The sequence below is a fragment of the Aricia agestis genome, chromosome Z (genome assembly GCF_905147365.1).
Source record: "Aricia agestis chromosome Z, ilAriAges1.1, whole genome shotgun sequence".
NCBI classification, from domain to species: Eukaryota; Metazoa; Arthropoda; class Insecta; order Lepidoptera; family Lycaenidae; genus Aricia; species Aricia agestis.
In genome coordinates, this window is record NC_056428.1 from 20,315,738 (window position 1) to 20,336,193 (window position 20,456).

At 34.7% G+C, this 20,456-nt stretch overlaps 1 protein-coding gene across 1 annotated transcript in view; it reads left to right on the plus strand.

Annotated features, from left to right (window-relative positions):
* Positions 1-20,456, plus strand: part of LOC121738374 (glutamate receptor 1-like) — a 154,236-nt gene that overhangs the window by 120,369 nt on the left and 13,411 nt on the right. The window contains exons 5-9 of the mRNA XM_042130370.1: positions 239-492; positions 992-1,123; positions 2,524-2,727; positions 16,663-16,770; positions 17,881-18,091. Of these exons, the coding sequence (XP_041986304.1) occupies positions 239-492; positions 992-1,123; positions 2,524-2,727; positions 16,663-16,770; positions 17,881-18,091 (909 nt within the window). The remainder of the gene's footprint in view (positions 1-238; positions 493-991; positions 1,124-2,523; positions 2,728-16,662; positions 16,771-17,880; positions 18,092-20,456) is intronic.

A 20,456-nucleotide genomic window follows, 5' to 3' on the forward strand; every position in this document is an offset into this window, starting at 1 on the left:
TACTAAAAAAATGGAAAATGTTAATTGTGATCTGTCGGGTGAGCTCGACATAACTCGACCAACTTACGTAGGTCCGACATCTGCCTATGAATCAACTTCTATGATAGTGCATGTTATAAACATCAAAATCGTCAATGCAATCATGATTGTGATGATGTCGTTTCAAGATAGAGTATTTAAAAAGCATAACGGTTCAAACCAACCATTCCACAAGAGATAACTCAACCCTTTCTTACAGGACTTCTACGTCTGCAACAACTGTTCCTGAGCCTGCAACCAGCCAACGCGACCTTCCGCATCACCAACGTGAAGCGCGTGTCCAACGCGACCGAGGTCGTGGATTTCCTCTCGTCCCTGGAGCGTCAGGACCGCTGGAGCAACAAATACGTGATCCTGGACTCGAGCACTCGTCTGGCCAAAGACGCCTTGATTCTTCACGTCCGTGACGTGTACCTTGGACGCCGCAACTACCATTACTTCTTGAGTGGACTGGTCAGTATTCTGGGTATTCAATGATTTCAGTTCGGTGATTGAAGCGCTTACGGCCATAATATGCATGTACCATAATTAACTTACACTCGGGTCAATTTAAGTGTATAAAAGAAATGCGTCTACGCGTCGCGTTGCGGTTTGAATTGACCCTTAGTGGACCCCTAGATGACTAAGTTTAGTGTGCAATATCGTTGAACAATATTATTGAACAATTTATTTGACAATAAGATTGAACAGCGGGTGCGTTCAATATCAACCCTAGACGGTCAATAATATTGCACAATACGTGATATTCCACAATAAAATTGATCATCTGGGGGCCCGCTTTGCAGCGCAGTATGCTGGTAAAAAGAACTAACTTACTATTTGTGGCCCTTTTTTCTCTACCACTACCGGGGTATGTAGAGGGACTTCTACAGTGAAAACCGCGCCTAGGCCTGCTATACCAAATCGTCTTATTTTCCTACAGTCTTTTACTTCCTAAGCTTATACTTCACAGGTGATGGATGACCGTTGGGAGCGTGACGTCATGGAGTTTGGGGCTATCAACGTGACTGGATTCCGAGTGCTGGACTACTCACGGAAGGTGGTAAAAGACTTCATAGACATGTGGAGACGGGAAGGGATCTCGGTAAGAAAGTGATGTATACTATTGATTGTAGGGGTACTAATGATACTAGCCGAACCGGCAAATGTTGTTTTGCCATATTATAAATTATTTCTAGTATCAGTTTTATAATAACTATGGTGCCTACCACCATATCTCTGTCTTACCAAATCCTTTAAACTTTGTGTTACAGTTTTATCCAAAAACTGATTTAACTATTCATAATACAGTGTATACACAAAATAGTGGGTATTTGACAAAATGCGTATTTCGGATTGAAGTGCCACAAAAGCGTTTAGCTTTATTGACCCATATTGCACTTCATTCAAATAACAAACTACTCAAAATAACTGATGTTCAATACACTGCTTTTGAACTAGCCATTCATTAAAATTAACTAATAATTAATTTGATTAATTTAATAGATGTTTATTAATCACACAGGGCTACTGTAATTAGATATAATGACGTATTAAATTAATGACTTTGTCAGTTATTAACGCTCTAGTTAATGAAATATAATTATCATCGGCTATGTCGACTCTTAAACAAATTTTCGTTATATTAAACTATGTTGTCTGTAGGTAGAGTCAGGTAAGTTTGTCGTTTTGTTCTTTAGTCGTTATAGTATAAAAAATTATACATTTTTAAGTACTAAAAAAATCGTGTCTTACGGCTGCACTCAGAGAGAATTAATTAATTATTATTAGAGATTTTTTGCATAAACTCCTACTACAATATTTGCATAAACTCATACTAAAATAATATGGGAAACTTGTAAATGCTTTGTATATCAAAGGGTTATCTCTATGTCGGCTTTTGCATCAGCAACTTGATTTGATCCGTTTTTTGAGATTTTGTCATAAACTATAATATATTTTCTGTTAAACTTGTAAATGCTTTATAAAACTAAAGCCTATCTCTGTCGGCTTGCATCAGCAAACTTTCATAATCCGGGAATAGGAACTCCGTGTCTAGTCCGAGGGGTTTCAATTACAATGTCACACCCGACTCGGGCTAGTAGTAAATGACAAAAGTTCCCAATATTAGTAATTACTCGCTAACCTCGAGAGATGAGCGCTCTGCGATAATCGAGTTTTAAGCGCTTTTGTGAGCGACAAAACTTTTCACTTAATTAAAAATTTATTACGGCAGGAGGCTTAATATTGACTTAAATGTTTCCGCATATGATACGTTTTGTATTGTATTAGATGTTTACTTTGTCTTTGTCGACAAAGGTTTTAAAGGATTCCTTAATAATTAAATAAAATAAAAATCCTTATTATAAGTAAAATAGTCAGTGCCCATTATAGCCTAATATTTCTGTCTTTATCCTTACGTTGGAATTACCATTCGGCAATATAACCTCATTGTCTTGTAGAATTTATTCATATTGCGTTTTCTAATTACCATATCCCTTTCAGGCGCAAGCGGCTCTCATGTACGACACAGTGCAAGTGCTCATTGACTCCATCCTGCGTCTGTTCCGTAAGAAACCTGACCTGCTCCGCGTCATCGCCCGTCGCAATTCCCTCCTGAACACCACCAAGACCGTGGACTGCAACCCGCAGAACCGTGACCTGCTGCCGTTCGACCTTGGCGAGAAGTTGTCGCGGACTATCAAGCGGGTATGTTGCTAACTTCAAAATTGTGTGTCAAATGGTTGCAGTATGTTGCTAAATTCACACTTGTCATGGAGAAAAGTTGTCGCGGACCATCAAGCGGGTATGTTGCTAACTTCACAATTGTGCGTCAAATGAATTGTACCTAGTATGTTGCTAAATTCACAGTAATTGTCGAATGATTTAAGTACTTTGCCAAATTCATACTTATAGGTTGAATGATTGAAATATGTTGAAAATTTCATTTCATCAACTTGGGACGTTTAAAACGACGATTATTAGCTAATGCTAAACCGAAACGGTTACTGAAGACTAAAAAGTGCTAAGCGACCAAACTCTACTATCTCGTGAGGCATATGACTCAGGCAGTTATAGGCCAGCTATTATTTTTTATTTACTTGTAAGAGTAAGGATTAATTCAGACCGTAACGCGACGCATAGATGCATTTCTAAATTTGTATGGATTTGACAGATTTGCAAGACGTCTCACGCAATTGAAATCTGTCAAATACATACTTTAGAAATGCATATCTACGCATCGCGTTGCGGTCTGAATTGACCCTAAGGCGATCTATAGCTGTGGTAATCTACAAAAATAGCAAATCATTTTCCATTTGAAAGTTAAGTATTGGTCACATTTTTGAATTTAGAGCTACATAATAATATTATAGGGATAGAACTCATAAGGTTTAGAAGTTACATTTAATCGCGGCTAGTCTTTAATGAAACTAATTAAAATTAATTACTACTTATATCAAACAACGTCAGGTCAATTAGGATATTGTCAATTTCATCAAGCAGTTATTCCAATGGCTTCACCAATGGCTGCGGTGATCTCAATCACAAGCCGCAACCGAGTTCGGTTGTGAATCCGGTTACATTATCTAGTCATTATTTGGCGCATCTCATTTGCAGTAACGCAACAGTTCATCACAACCCGTCTTTGATCCATCCCATTAAAACATGCAAATTCAAATCCAATATGAGTTATATTTGAATCGATATTCGGATTTCGCTTAACTTATAAAGCTAGTCGCACATTTGTCAGCGCCGTACGCATCGAACTGTTATCATCATAATATTAATACGCGAACAAAAAACTTTGTAACCCTTTTTACGAAAAATGGGGAAACGTAGGTGAATGAAATTTTGTACAGTTACAGTTTATATGGTGAAGGAGTGCATCGAGCTAATATTATTTTAAAATTATGCTTTGATCATATTTTTTTAACAAACAATACATTACACACACACATAGGAAAGACGACAGATTTTTGAGTGACAAGCCTATACACACGAAAATCTTTTATTTATGGTTGCAGTCTGTTGACAACAACTTGACAAATTATAGTTTTTTTTTATTAAATCTAAAATACTATTAGACAATGCTTACACGGCCAGTCTGAGGTCACCTGAGTCCCAGAGACAAGAGTTGAAAAAAATATGATAAAGTCAATATTTTTTACAAAATATAGGTAGTAGTCCAAATTAATGTCGTTGAAACTAAGGTCGAATTTCGACCATTGGGTGATCTCTAGTATAATAATATACTTGACCTATACATATAATAGTGCCTTGCACAACTCTTTCCTGCATGATACTGTATAATCCTTGCATTCAGTCCGAAACCACAGATCCATTTTCTTAAATCCGCGCGCGACATTTGCTATATTTTGTGAATAAATCCTGTGCACAAATAAAATCCTTTTTTTTTTAAAGATACCTATAATAATTTAACGACTAAGTGTCAGTCTACACGGCACGTTGCATCAGCGTTGCGTCGACGTAGCACTGCCGTTGCGTTGTTTTACATATTATACAAATAACCAAGGTGTACGCACGGCGCGCTGCGTCATCGCAACGCACACACGGCGGATGTGTGATGACCGAGATGAAACGGGAGGGGGTGACTGTTGACGTTAAGACTACTTCGTGACGGCTATGCGTCAAAATATTTGCGTTACGGCGACGCAACGCAACGCCCGTGTGGACAGGCTCTTACAGAACAGACCGCATAGTAAAAGAAATGCGGCGCGTACGGTGCGGACGAATATGCGCGGTTTCACACCATTTCATACAACGTAATCTAAAATGCGGAGCGTTCGGTGCGTGCATGTGCTATCACCTTAACAGCACTGGGCGCACGATAAGTATATCAAACAGAAGAGTAACTTCATTTGTATTATTATTAATAAGTTATTTATTTTTTTATTGATCTGGCTATAAGAAAGCTTTAGAAAGGAGCTGCATTTTTTCCGCTTATTATCTACTAGATGTCCCGCGCGGCTTCGCTCGCGTAAATTAGGAATTTTACAGAAACCGTACATTTTCCCATAAAAAAATATTTTCCCCGTTTTTCCCGCATTTTCCTGAGTTTCTTCGGTCGTATTAGTCTTAGCGTGATAATATATTATATAATATAGCCTATAGTCTTACTCGATAAATGATCAATCTAACACTGAGATAAGTTTTTAAATCGGACCTGTAGTTCCTGAGATTGACGCGTTCAAGCAAACATACTCTTCAATGTTGTTATATTAGTAAGTACCTGATGGACTTGTGTTACAGGTACCAGACAACGGAAATATATTTAATACTTTTATACTATACATATATTTAAGATTTTTATTATATGATACACATATTTAATACACATCCATGACCCAGGAACTTTGAAAACTTTTTGTTCCGTCGGCGGGATTTGAACCCGCAACCTCCGGCTTGAGCTACCAACGCGCTCACCACTGAGCCACAGAGGTCGTCAAACTATTTTTAGACATAAAATAAAGATTTTTTTTAATTATCGCTTGACAAACTCGAGTCTCGATCTAAAAGACTATGAAATGGTATAATATGGTAGTGATGATGATGATGATGATGATGATGATGATGAATGTAATTTGCATAGTAGCATATGGTTCCTGTTCTTAAAACAACGCCGAAACTCCCAAACTTGTATCTATAAAGAATCAAGAGTTCTCTCAGCACCTTCCGAACCACGGTATACCAGGTATATCTCGGTGCAAAATCTTACTTGTTGGTAGCATATGCTTAGAATACTTCTCACGTAACCGAAGTCACCACACGTTTCCCTATAAGTTTTGAGGAGTTCCCTCGATTACTTATGGATCCTTCATCAGATCACCACTTTTGTGAATATAAAAATCGGGTAACATACGGCGGAGTAATCGTTGAATATAAGAAAACGAACATAACACCTCCCCCATTTTGAAAGTCGGTTAAAATTGTAGCCTATGTGTTATTCTGATGTATAAGCCATATTATTGTAAAGTTTCATTAAAATCCGTTCAATAGTTTTTGCGTGAAAGAGTAACAAACATCCATACATCCACACATCCATACATCCAAACAAACTTTCGCCTTTATAATATTAGTAGGATGTAGCCTATAATATATTATCACGCTAAGACCAATAGAAGCGGAGCACCAATGAAGAATGTTTCAAAATCGGGTGATTTTTCCTATTGTGCTGCGTAAACGATAAAAGTTTCGCAAAAATTGGCAGAATTTTCTTTATTTACCCATGAATTAGTTACTCTCTCGGGTCTGTGGCTGTTTGGTTGTTCGTTTTGTTCGGTGTTGCTATGTGTCTGTGCGGATGATTTTCTTGCTCTCTGTATTCGATGCCTATCCCTATTCTGGCTGAGGCGAGCCTCACGCTCTACAGATGATTCTCTTTCTCTCTGTATCCGAATTCTATCATTTTTCCGACTGAGGCGAGCCTCACGCTCTACAGACGATTCTCTTTCTCTCTGTATCCGAATTCTATCATTTTTCCGACTGAGGCGAGCCTCACGCTCTACAGACGATTCTCTTTCTCTCTGTATCCGATTTCTATCACTATTCTGGCTGAGGCGAGTCTCACGTTCCGTTGACGATTCTTCATCTCTTGCTGAACGTGCTCTTTTGGCATTCACTGTACTACGACCTAAGCAACAAATAACCCAATCGCAAAGCAAAAACAAAAGTCCGTTTTTCTAACGCAAGTCAAATATATTTTTATCGACAATTCAGAAACCAAAGAACCAGAAACAATGAATATCTGAAAGAAAGCGCTGTGGTTGCTCCTCTGCGTTACCGTCTGCACAACCACACAATGACGAAATACACTATCTACTACAATAACATAAGCCCGAAGCTTATGAGAGCCCCCGGCCGGTTCTGCCGTAACCGCTATGTCCCTCGGCCGCCGCCGCGCGACATATTTTTTGATTCCGCGTAAGTTTATACGTTTGAAAACTTCTAAAGTATTGATCGAAATTGTATAGTGTAAAAGACAATTATAATCTACATTTAATGTCTTAGCTTCCAAACATGTTTATTTGGATAAGGGTTAATGTTGTAAATTGTTAAAATCGCTTCGTAAATAAGCCATTATTTTTCGTAAAAAGTAAAGAACAAAAATGGCTATTGTGAGTTATCCCTAAGAAATAGACATATACCATCGCGGACTTTTTTGTTTACCTAATTAAGGTGTACAATACTGTAGTACATTATTTTGATCTATCTCGTAGGGTTTAGCCAGCGTTTGCAATATAAACGCAAAAAAATGAATTTATTTACGACATAACATTAGAAACCTCTAAAATTATCAGTGTTTCTCTACCATATTATGCATATGTTATACATATAAACCTTCCTCTTGAAACACTCAATCTATTAAAAAAAACCGCATCAAAATCCGTTGAGTAGTTTTAAAGATCTAAGCATACATACACACATACAGACAGCGGAAAGCGACTTTGTTTTATACTATTTAGAGATATATTAATACGTGAGCCAAAAACTTTGTATCCCTTTTGACGAAAAATGGGGAAACGTAGGTGAATGAAATTTTGCACAGTTATAGTTTATATGGTGAAGGAGTGCATCGAGCTAATATTATTTTGAAATTATGATTTTATGATACATTTTTTTTAACAAATAAAACATTACACACACTACAACACACACACTAGGAAAAATGACAGATTTTTGAGTGACAAGCCTATACATACGAATCATACTCTTTTATTTATGATTGAAGTCTGTTGACAACAAGGTGACAAATTGAAAATGGATTACAGTTTTTTTTTTTTTATTGAATCTTAGATACTATTAGACAATGCTTACACGGCCAGTCAGCTGAGTCCCAGAGACAAGAGTTGAACAAAATATGATAGTCAATATTTTTTACAAAATATAGGTAGTAGTCCTAATGTCGTTGAAACTAAGGTCGAATTTCGACCATTGAGCGATCTCTAGTTATTAATAGTTATCTGAAATTATCTATGTATGAAATGTCAGTTCAACTGACTAAAGTAGTAAACTCTGCTTCAGAAGAAGGTTGAATCAGTCCAATATTAAGATTTAATTATTAAGAAAAAATATATATGATTTAATTATCTTATATCTTTAAACGAGCAATTCTTATATATATATATATATATATATATATATATATATATATATATATATATATATATATATATATATGTATATATATAATTGGAATCTCGGAATCGGCTCCAACGATTATCATGAAATTTAGTAATTTAGTATATAGGGGGTTTCGGGGGCGATAAATCGATCTAGCTAGGAATCATTTTTAGGAAATGTCAATTTATTACAAACAGCTAGTAATTATTTATATAAAACAAAATGCAAAAAACAAAAAGAAAATATACCTAATTCTTAATTAATGTAACGCCTACAGGTATTCAATTTTATCAGAAATTGATGTATTGCTCCATATTCGGTGTTCCCTAGAGCTCGGCGAATGAAGTTCTGAGTGATGCCTAATGCCTATCCATATTCCATGCTCAATGACAGCTGGCGAATTCGTTATGTATTTCCATTTCACATTATACAGCAAAATTATAGACGTATTTAATAGAATTGGGCAAACAGCTATGGATGCGAGATATAGTATTCGAACAAACTTGACCTTTCCGGTTTTTAAAATTGGTATCGTAAATTCACAAACTTTCTCTTTAAAATATTAGTATGGACCTACGTGTAGAGATCATAAAGTTAATATACCTAGCGAAATAGAGCAACAATCTCGAGCTGTCAAACGAAACCGAATTTACACTTACACGAGCATGATTGAACATGAATAGGGATGATGACAAGGTCAAAGATTAGCGAATTTTGTTAATAAAATAAAGAAATCACGGTGAAAAATAAGTGTTCCCAAAATTAGAGATTTTTTTTTGTTATGCGCCTTCAAAGTTAGATAATCAAGTCGATTTTTTTTCAATTAAATTTCTTAATATTTGTATACCAATCGATAACTTATGCAATTAAAAGCAACTTTTGTTACGAAACCACTTTCATAAACGCAATATTTAATATATCTGTCGAACAAAGTTGTCTCCCGATGCGTACAAACTACGAAAGAGTGACGTCAGTCTTTCGTAGCACTTTGTATGGAGCGTTTCGGGCAGGTATATTTTATGAGATGTTTGAATTGTCATATCTTGGTGAATTTTTAAGCTATCAGAGTCATTCTTTCAGCGATGTTTCTATTCTTTAACGGTCTTTCAAGTACCAATAAGAAAAAAAAATAGTCATCAAGCCTATTATTTGAGATTAAATTGTCAACGTGCCAATAAGTGCCGACTGGACGTCAAAAAACGGACGGACGGACGGCAGAAAAGCCACTCTCGTCCTGCCTATCGGACTAATTCATACTAAACCTAGCTCAGGTTTAGTATGAATTAGTCCGATAATGACCTTCAAAATATACGATACACATTTAATATGACATTCGACCCCGACTTCACTCGATGTGAATACCATAACACGGGGTTTTCCCGTGGGAAATTTGACGCGTAAGTCCTGTGTAAGTGGGAAAATAGATGTTAAGGTTCAATTCCTAATAGTCAAAGCAGAGTAGAAATTATTTATAGATTCAACTAATTCACTTATATACAACTTTACTTCTGGCAAAGTTAAATAGAAGTCTTTGACTTCTGGACTCTACTGATATTGACAAATTATTATCTACTGACTAATTTATATACTGGGTTCCACTCCAGGAGGCAGAACTAAATGCGAAACAGCATAGGAATGTGATTCAGATTGCATATACTTAGCACATTATTGATGCGTTTTTTAAAATTCCTAAATTGCCTTTTAAATGAAATGTAAAAATCGATATTTTTTAAATCTGGTAATTTATTTTTATTTTCATATGTAATAGTTAATACTATGATTTACCTCGACAAAAATGTTTTCCACTTTCTTATTATCACTAGCCCATTCTTAGGGCTGTCACAAAAATGTGTGTGAATGAAGTATTAAATATAAACATCCATACTAATATTATTAATGCGAAAGTGTGTCTGTCTGTCTGAGTATCTACCTGTCTGTCTGTCTGGAGATACTTTGAGTCCCGGGGAAGGACATAGGACTTTTTATCCCGGAATGTACGGTTCCCGCGCGATAAACTAATTTAGGGGGCAAAGTTGTTGCGGGATTCATCTAGTTTAATATAATATTATTATGCGTATGTAACACTAAAGTAGGAGCAAATAAAAGGAAGTAAGTATTGATAGCTCAAAAACTGTGACACTGTTTTTAAAATTGTCTATGTTTACATAATCGGCTAAGTACGAGTCGGACTCGCGCATGTAGGATTCCGTAGCAGTAGGTATAGAGCAAAATAAGACCAATAATTGTGTTAAATATTAATGAACTGTGTTTAATATTAATTAATTTGTGTTTAATATTAATTTTATTTTGTTCTTAGTATTTGTTGTTATAGCAGCAAGAGATGTACACAATCTGTGAAAATTTCAACAATCTAACTACATGTATTACCGTTCTTGAGTTACAGCTTGGAAACAGACAGACGGACAGACATCGAAGTCTTAGTAATACGGTCCCATTTTTAGCCTTTGGGTACGGAACCCTAAAAATTATCATTACTAAGTTATTGACTCCTTACTTGATAAAATTGTGTTTCCTTTTGGCTTCTCCGTGTTCTGGTAAAAGTGTTTTCTCTACAAAAAAATCTGTTAATTTTAAAATACTTACTTAATTAAAATTATTACTTTATACAGTGCTTTTCTAACTGAATTAATTTAAATTATCCAAGCAGAGACATGAATTTAAAGTTATTGTTTATTTCATCACTTTTTAATTTCTATATCGTTGACAGCCCTGAACGCAGGTGTCGAATATAGATTTTCCAGGTTGAATTCAGGTCGAACGATTACTATAAGGACCTATTGAGGGCTAATTACCTACAAAACCTTCACAATATACTCAAGCTCGTTCACTTCGTATGGTACAGCTGATTGGAAAACGCGTATTAAAAGTTAATTAGTTTTAGAACGTGAATAAAATATGGGTTAGTAGGGAAATGAAAAATAATTTCTGGTTGAAAATGAAATCGAATAAAACTTCAAGATAGAGTTTTGTAAAATAAAAGTTATAACTAAGCTAATTTTTAAGTGGAACAAAAGAAGGAATGATTTTGGCTGTCTATTTTGTATGTGCCCTTGTAATGGCTAAACTACTGGTCTGATTTAAACATTTGAGGTATCAATAAATAAGCATTGATGGTCTGGATCAAGCCTGGATAATACAAGGCTATTTTTTTTTATTTCTTATTTATTGTATGCGATATTTTACGTAGTCAGTTTATAGTTTTTCAAACATACTTCAGAAACATCATTGCTTAGTTTTAAACCCCTCACGGCATTATTAAACTCCAAGTATACTTTACGAGTGTGTGTTGGAATCCACTGAAATTCGAGTTTCGCTCACAAGTGAAGAATTCGCGGGAATAGAATTTCTGTCGTCTCTTCCCTATTGAGTAACGCTACCCCTTTACGTCGCCTTAATACTATAAGGGTCTGTCGCTGGTTCACACCAGAGTTTTTCGAACCGCGAAGGATTGTTTATTAATTACCCGATTCATACCGCGGTTCGAAACAGAGAAGACCTGTTTTTGAATTAGTGGATTCGAACCGCAGTGTAAATAGTTCTATTATTACATATTCCTTTAAGTACAGTTAAGCTCAATATAATTAAGAAATCAAAAATATTAATTTTAAGTCTTAAGACCAAACTAAAGTAAAAATATGCGAGATGGGCGCAAAAAATTCCCGACTTAAAAGAATAGGTAACATCATAAAATAGTTATTAGCGGGTGAAATAACCATCGGTCACTGCCTGGAAAAATTAAGGGTTTAAAATTAACTTTATAATAATAATAATTTTACTCCTTTTGATTTTTTATTTATTTAATAAACAATAAAGAAAATACAATCACAAACTTAATCTAATACAGTGTAATATAAACCATTACTGATTTTCCCGCACACTGCCATTCGTCTTCGACAGCTCTTTTTAAACAATAGTACTATTTATGATACCAACTAAGTATGTAAGTACTTAAATATAATATTATGGTCGCTTGTTAAGCATTAGTGCCCAACCCACAATTTTTTCATATTAAAATATTTTGAATGCAGTCTTGTTCTAAATCATCTAAAGAACTCAATACGTAACATTTGGGGGTTAGTACACAAATGCCTAAAGCGTCCATATAGCAAAAAAAATTTTTTTTTTCAAAAACAATTTATTAAGGATAATAAGACGTTTAACTGGCGAACCAAGGCACAACACTTCATAGGTTGTGGGCTGTGGCTCGGTTCATCCTGTCTATTTTTAACTATTTATTTTACGTTATATACTTTTTATTTTACGTTTTGTTAATATTATAGTAATTTTTTAGTTTTTACTTTATCTTACACTTTATATTTATGTTAGTTTGGTGAGATAGTAGTTTTTTAATTTATACTTGATATTGTTTTCTCGTATTTCTTTTTAAGGTTGTCAGGTAGGTCGTTAGGTAATTAATTTTGGTATCTGAAAATGTAATCTTTGCTTACCGTAAAGGTTGCAATATCTCGGGACGAAGTATTTGATTTTAGACGAAATTCGAGTTTTCTTATGTTGTGACAAACAATACCTTAGTGATTTATTTCATTAAGGTATTGTTTGTCGAAATAATTTTCTTTTAATAAAATATACTTCACATGGTCGTGAATAGGCAATACGTGACTTTTTGTGAAAAGATCGTTATAGTTGTCAGTTTTGAATTTTGCAGGCACTATCGTTCTAAGGATACGTAATTGTAGGCCGTATATAAGATCTAAATGCGATTTAAATGTCCTCCCATAGCTACTTAGGCCATAAGATATTGTTGCTTCACCCAGCGCTTTATATAGTGTTAAGAGTGTGGAGTACGGTATCTTATTCTTTATAATTTTGAATTTAGCCAACATTGCTCGTAGTTTGTCGCAAACCGAGTTGATGTGATCCGTCCATTTAAATCTGTCATCAATTGTTAAGCCTAGATATTTATGTTTTCTGACAATCTCAATCGGTTCACAATCACGACAACAATTACTATCAATAGCGTTTTTATGTAGGCAGTTATGACTGTGCGCTATTATTTTGGGAGATATAGTAACACGGCTGGACTTACATAAATTAATTTGGTCTTATTGAGGTTTATTGATAATCCTGCATCATGAGACCATTTCAAAAGCTGTGTAAAATCTTTTTGAAGATTCTTTATAGCTACATGTATGTTCTTATTGGCAGAAATTAGACAAGTGTCATCGGCGAATTGTTCTATTTCACAATCACTGATGACATTGATGACGTCATTGACATAAGACATATAGTGTTTGGGGCCAAGAACAGAACCTTGAGCTATACCGTCATCAATATCTACCCTCTCACTCAAAACGTTATCAATTTTAACAACGAAGGACCTATCTTTAAGGTAGTCTTGGCTCCACTCATTGAGTTTACCTCGTATTCCACAGTCATCGAGTTTTTCAATCAGCAATCTATGTTTTAATGTGTCGAAAGCTTTAGTATAGTCAACAAATATAATTAAAATATGTTCTTTATTGTCAAGATGGGAGTAAACTTTGTCTGTAAATTTGGATAGTAATTGTGTGGAACTTTTACCCGGCTGAAAACCATACTGCCTATCTGATATTATATTGTTGTCTTTGAAAAATTTATTCAATTGTTTGGCTATTACTTTTTCAGCTATTTTGTCGATGCTAGATAATATTGTTATCGGGCGGTAATTGTTGTAGTCTGTGTGACTACCCTTTTTAAATATTGGCCTTATAATGCCCGTTTTTAAGTCACGATGATACATTCCCTGTTTGATTGATGTGTTGACAAAGTGAGCTATTATGGGCGCAATTTTGGATGCAATCTCTTTTAAGTCCTGTGCTCTAATGCCATCTATACCTGGGGCTTTAAGGTTATTTAAAGATTTGATTTCTTGTTGTATGGTTTTAGTACTTGCCGGTTGAAATCTAAAAGTAACGTTTGCTGGAGTCTTATAATCTTTTTTATTTAATAGGTTAGTACTACAATTTTTAAGAGGATTTTTACAGCAGCTTGCGAAAGCTTTAGCAAAATTTGAGGCAACACAATTAATAGTTTGGTTGTTGTTTAAGAATGCATTTAAAATAACATTGTCTATTCTAGATTTTACTCTGCCTGAAATTTCGTTTAATAATTTCCATAGTTGTCTTAGATTATTTTTGTTATTTATAATTTGTTATCTGACTTTTTTATTTTTGTTTGTATTTATTAATTTAGTAACGTAGTTTCTGGCTGAGTTATATTGTTGTTTTAGTATCATGTTTGATGAATCGCGTTTCCATTTTAAATATAATTTGTCTCTGTATCTACATGCTTTTAGAATTTTACCGTTGATCCATGTTTTATTAATTTTGCTACTGTTTTTATTAATTTTAACGTTAACCTGTGACGCGTCATAACATTTTTTTTTTATTTTTAACAATATTTTCATAAATAATATTGGGATTTGTAATTTGTGTAAGCGGGTGCCACGGGATTGTTTTAATACTTTGTTTTTTTTTTAATTATTTTTGATTATTTTAATTTTTCGACTAAGATTTTATACAGTTATGTAATTTAATTTTTTTTTATTTACATTTAATATTATTCTTGTTGATTTTTAGGGTTCCGTACCTCAAAAGGAAAAAACGGAACCCTTATAGGATCACTTTGTTGTCCGTCTGTCCGTCCGTCCGTCTGTCAAGACCCTTTTTCTCAGGAACGCGTGGAGGTATGAAGCTGAAATTTATATCAATTACTCAGGTCTACTGTCCCTTGAAGCTGTGAAAAAATCAAACTTCTAAGCCAACGCAATCAAAAGATACAGCCGTTTATGCCGCAAATTTTCGACACTTGCAAGGGAATCAAAACCTACAGGGTGCTTCCCGTGAACTCAGAATCTTGAAATTTGGTACGAAGCAACGTCTTATAGCATAGATAAAGGAAAAATTACGAAAACCATAAATTTTTAGTTACATCACATAATATATTTTTTTTTAATAATTTTAAACTTACTACCCATTTCCTCATAAACGCGTAGAGGTATTAAATTGAAATTCATACCAAATACTCAGGTCTATAATACCTTTAAGCTGTCGGAACCCTCGGTGCGCGAGTCCGACTCGCACTTGGCCGGTTTTTTCAATTTGTTACTGTGATTTTATAATATTATGTAGTTTTAATTGTTTATATAAAGATTATTTTCTCTTTGAATATTTAAAATTTACCTTATTATTATTATTAGTATTAAAGTTTCCCATTTTTTACGATTTTGAAAGAAATGTAATTTCTTTAAAAAAAATGTGTTTTTATTCCTTTTTGAAACCACTTTTCTATACGTCTGTACAAATAAATAAATGAGACTAAAAAAAGTTTGTTACAATAATTATTGGCTTAAATTCGTGGTCCGAATCCACCCATAGCAAAAAATAATTAATTAGTGGTTTCACACCACTCCAATCGGCGCGGTATGAATCGGGAATACAAAATATTTCAAAAACGGTTCTTCGCTGTTTCGAACCGCGGTTCGAAATTCTGTGGTGCGCACCAGCGAAAGACCCTACTATAATGTCTGTTATTTGATAAAATATTTTTCGTTTTTCTATAGTCGTGTTTTAAAATGCTTGCGAAGTTTAACCGCAGAATAAATGGTCGCTGTTAAGCATTAGTGTCCTAACTCCTAACCCACAATTTTTTTGTTGTAAAATGTTGTATGCAGCCTTGTTCTACATAAACATAACTGCATTCATAACTCAATACGTTATTTTTTCGTGGGGTAGTACACGAATGCTTAACAGCGTCAGAGTAGACAGAATGATAGAGTATGCCGACTTAGAACTGATGTTGAAATTATTAAATTTGACGTATTATGACTAAAATCGTCGCTAGGGTTGTTAACTGGTTACCTACGAATTTAAAACTATGACATATTCGCTGGACGTGTTCCTCTTTGGTCGTATTGTTGTTTGTGTTTTGGCACATGCGATTAAAATTGTCAGAATCCAATTTTGAAATCTTTATTTTAAATATTTAAAAATAAATTATATCAGCCAGCGCGAGGCACATTCCACTTATAATCCTAGTGAAACCCGACGAATTTGACAGATATTGAAACCTGTCCGTCTCTTTGCAGTCGAACTACTGGTCCTTATGTCTATTGTGACAGCGTCCATTAATAGCAATATCTATGAGTGTGTTCCAAAATTCTAGGCCCTCTGCTTGCAGTAATACTGACGTCTCGATACCCAAATTTTGTCAATTTTTTGTCCGGTACACTGCTAGAGTTCTAGAACACACCCTATTTATCCTGCTAAACATTAATTATAAATTTAGAACGAATTATTTTATACCTGTGTCTTGTATTTCAAATTTAGAACTTGATATTTTCTATACCGACCAATCTTATATTTTAAATTAGGAACAGTTTTTTTTTTAACGCGCAACTTGTAATGTGTGGCCTTATTATTTTAGCTCGCGTTGGCCTCGTAATAAATCGGAGGCCAGAAGATATTGTGTTGTTTGTTTCAGACGGAGATAGATGGCCTGACCGGACTCATACGCTTTAGCCAGGAGGGCCATCGACACAACTTCACGCTCCAAGTTATGGAGATGACTTCTGAAGGAGACATTGTCAAGGTATTACTAACGATAGTGGTGTTTATGCCGGCATAAATATTGGACTTGGCAGCGTCTGTTGTTTGCTTCAAAACTATTACAATAAAAATGTCATGTTTGCTCTTTATTCAAATCATTGTGTCGACTGAGATTTACTTTGCAGTTGGGATTTAAAAAGATATTATTATAACTTTTTAAATCCTAAATAAGGTAAATTAGTGATTGGACAGTATTAGTCATTGGACAGAGTACGAAAAACATAATATTTATTAAGGTTGCTTTAAAAACTACCTGTTTTTCCTTAAATTCATGCGTTCTTTTACTTTAAAAATAGGCAGTGTTTAAACAACCTTAATAAATATTTTGTTTTTGTGCTGTGTCCAATGACTCTTACTGTCCAATCACTAGTCCCTACATAGGTTATTATAATCCTAATAGGTAATAACTTAGAAAAGTTTGCAAACGTTATAGTTAGACAATTAATTAAAATATGCTATGCAAATCGTTATGCAAAGCGTTACGTCAAACCCAGCTGACAGATCACAATTAATATTGAAGTGACATATTATTCGACCAAATAACGTTGGTCTGTCAATTGCATAGGAATCAACTTCCTCGATGGTACAAAATGCACAGTATTGATATTTTAAACAACTTCCAAAAAGAAGGAGGTTATATTATGTTCGGCTGTGGATATTTTTTTTAATTCTTGTATGTTCAACGATTATTATTACTACTTATTAGTTTAACGGCCCGGCCGCACCTGCGTCTATCTTCCGAAGCTTCGTGCTATGAGACGATACACGCAGATCGTCCAATAGTATCGTTTTTAGCGTGAAGCACTACGCATATGCGGCCGCGGCATAAATGCTATTGCAAAACCACATCAGCAACACACAAATTTCGTCAAATTTTTTCCTAACAATTTTTTTAAACTCAAATAAATACAATTTAACGTGCACCTTTTCTACTATATTCATTAATTATTATACATTTTAATTTTTAGCGTAATACACTGTATGTATGTATGTGTATTACGTTAAAATTTATTAATAATAATTAATGAATAAAGAGGAAAAAGTGCACGTAAAGTTGTGTTTAAAAGGAATTTCAATAATTTTTTTTCTCTAGGTTGGTACCTGGTATGACAGCGTTGGCCTGATCCCGATTTCTGAGCCGAAGCCCCCGTCGAAATACATCAACTACTATAACCGCTCCAAGACCTATGTGGTTTCCACGATTGAGGAGATGCCGTTTGTGATCAAGGACCCCCTGAGCGCTAACCTGTCTGGTTTCTGTGTGGACCTGACGAGACTGCTGTTGGATAAAATGGAGATTACTTGTAAGTTACATATTTTTTTATATTTTTTATTTAAAAATAGACACAATAATAAGCTATGAATAATAGGGTCATGGTCCATCTATATTTTTGTAAGATAATAAAAATAATATAATAATATCTATGGACGCTTCACGAATCACGACAGTCTGGCCTCGTGGGTACCTGAAGGACTTGTGTGTGTGAAAGACAACGGAAATATTTTTAATATTTTTATGCCACACAATATATTTAAGACTATAATTAAATATGATACAGTCACGTATTTAATACACATTCAATATTCATGATCCAGAAAGATATAAAAATTTATGTTCCGTCGGCGGGATTCGAACCCGCGACCCCCGGTTTGAGCTACCAATAGCCCACCAACTGAGCCACAGAGGTCGTCAGTCGAAGTTGAATCAATAGAAGAAAAATAAAACAGATAATATAATTGATTAATAAAAGTATATAATATATAGTATATAGTAGACCGTATAATAAACTAAAGCTTTTGCCGAGAGTCCCAGCTTTCTTCGAGAACATGCCTATACACATTCATTCTAACATTTAAACTGTAGACTCACGCGACCAATGACGTGAAAATTGCTGCCGCTATATTTTGTCTTTGTGCCGTGAGCTATTATCAATTTTTAAACAAAGAATATTAAATAACTATACAAAGAAAATTCCTAAACCAAGAACAGACGTGTTTATGACTTACACGTCTGTAATAAATACTGTCAGCGAGCAGCTAACTGAACGAGTGTGTACATGCCCGTTTTCGTTTACCTCGTGAGAGCCAACGAGACGAAAACCAACGAGAGCGACCGAGACGAGGACGAGAGTGCGAGACGAGACGAGAACGCGCTGTACACACTCCCGCTCGGCCTGTCTCGGGGTGTCTCGATGAGTGTATACAGCCGCCATTTTTTTTATATCTATTTATTTCAAGAAACTAATACATTTGAACCTCGCCAAACCAAAGTTTATCGGCGAGAGGATTTTGGAACTTCGCTATCAAAACTAGTGAGTACAATATGACGCACTTAGATACGAATTTGACGTTTGTTTAATTTGATTATAATCGCCCTAGGTACATAGGCCTAGAGGTCTTTCCCAAGCTTTCGTCTTCAGCTAGAATTTTGACTGAAGATGTATCATCCCTTCGCATATTGTTTTTCAATTTAATTACTATAATTTAGAAAAATAAGATATGAAAAATACCATTAGGTAAAAATATATTATTGTAATATTTATTTATTGCATTAAAAATGAGGGTATCATTTTTAATGCTCCAGTTTAGAAAACGTCAACAAAAAATGTCCGTGCGTCGAGAAAAATTCCCAAAAATAAGTGACCCCATTCGGGACGTAATAAGTCTTTAATAGTGGCCGTATCTCGCGAACAAATGTCATTTGTTGCAAAGATTTGCGGCAGTTGGCAATTGTAAGGGCCGTAGCCGGCTGAAGGGTTAAATCGTCTTTTTATTATTTCGGGGGCGCACAAAAACGTCCGACATAATTTACAGTTCCGGCTGTAAAATATTCGAGTCCTCGCTGTTAATGAATAGAAATAGAATTGAATTTCGTTTTTTATTCTAAATTCGAAACTTTAAAATTTCTCAATTCGAAACTATAATATTTTCTAAATTCGAAAATATTATATTTTTTTTAATGCCGTTAATATTATGATGTTGAATTATAAAAACTCTTTGGATCATGATATTCTCAAATTGCTGAATTCTGTTGGTAGCGGCCCTGTCAAAAACTTATCAGATTTCAACGTTTTATACAAACCACGGTTTTACAATATTTCTCTTTTCAGATCTCAAATACCAAAATTGTTTCATGATTTTTACCAATTCGTTTCGATATTTTTTTATTTCAATACTTGACACTGGCAGAATGTCGCAAAAAGCGATGGTTCGCCGTAAATAAAAGAAGAAGAAGAATGAAGTGACAGATGTTTCTAGTATGAGGGCGATCTATAGGGCGATATAGTATTTTGCGTACTCGATGTGAATTGAGTATGAAGACTCTTAACTTTTTGACTAAGTACCTATAGATTAAAATAAATAAAATAGTTTTTAGCTATTTTACCAGACACATTCATTACAGTTTGGAACGTAGTCCGACGCGCGTTCTAAACCTTACGTTTAGAAGCTCATATCCTAAAGTTACATCAACTCACACAGTTCTCAAATGTGTGTGTCTATCGCAAATAGCTCAAACAACATTACCAAAGCTACTAGCCACACACTTAAATAATTCTGAGACAATTATTGAAACTGGGTTAAAGTAGTCCCAAATCTTAGGTAAAATTAGGTCTTTGATCACTTCTAGACGTTTTAGGCAATTGATTGATAAGATTTTAAGCCAGTCTG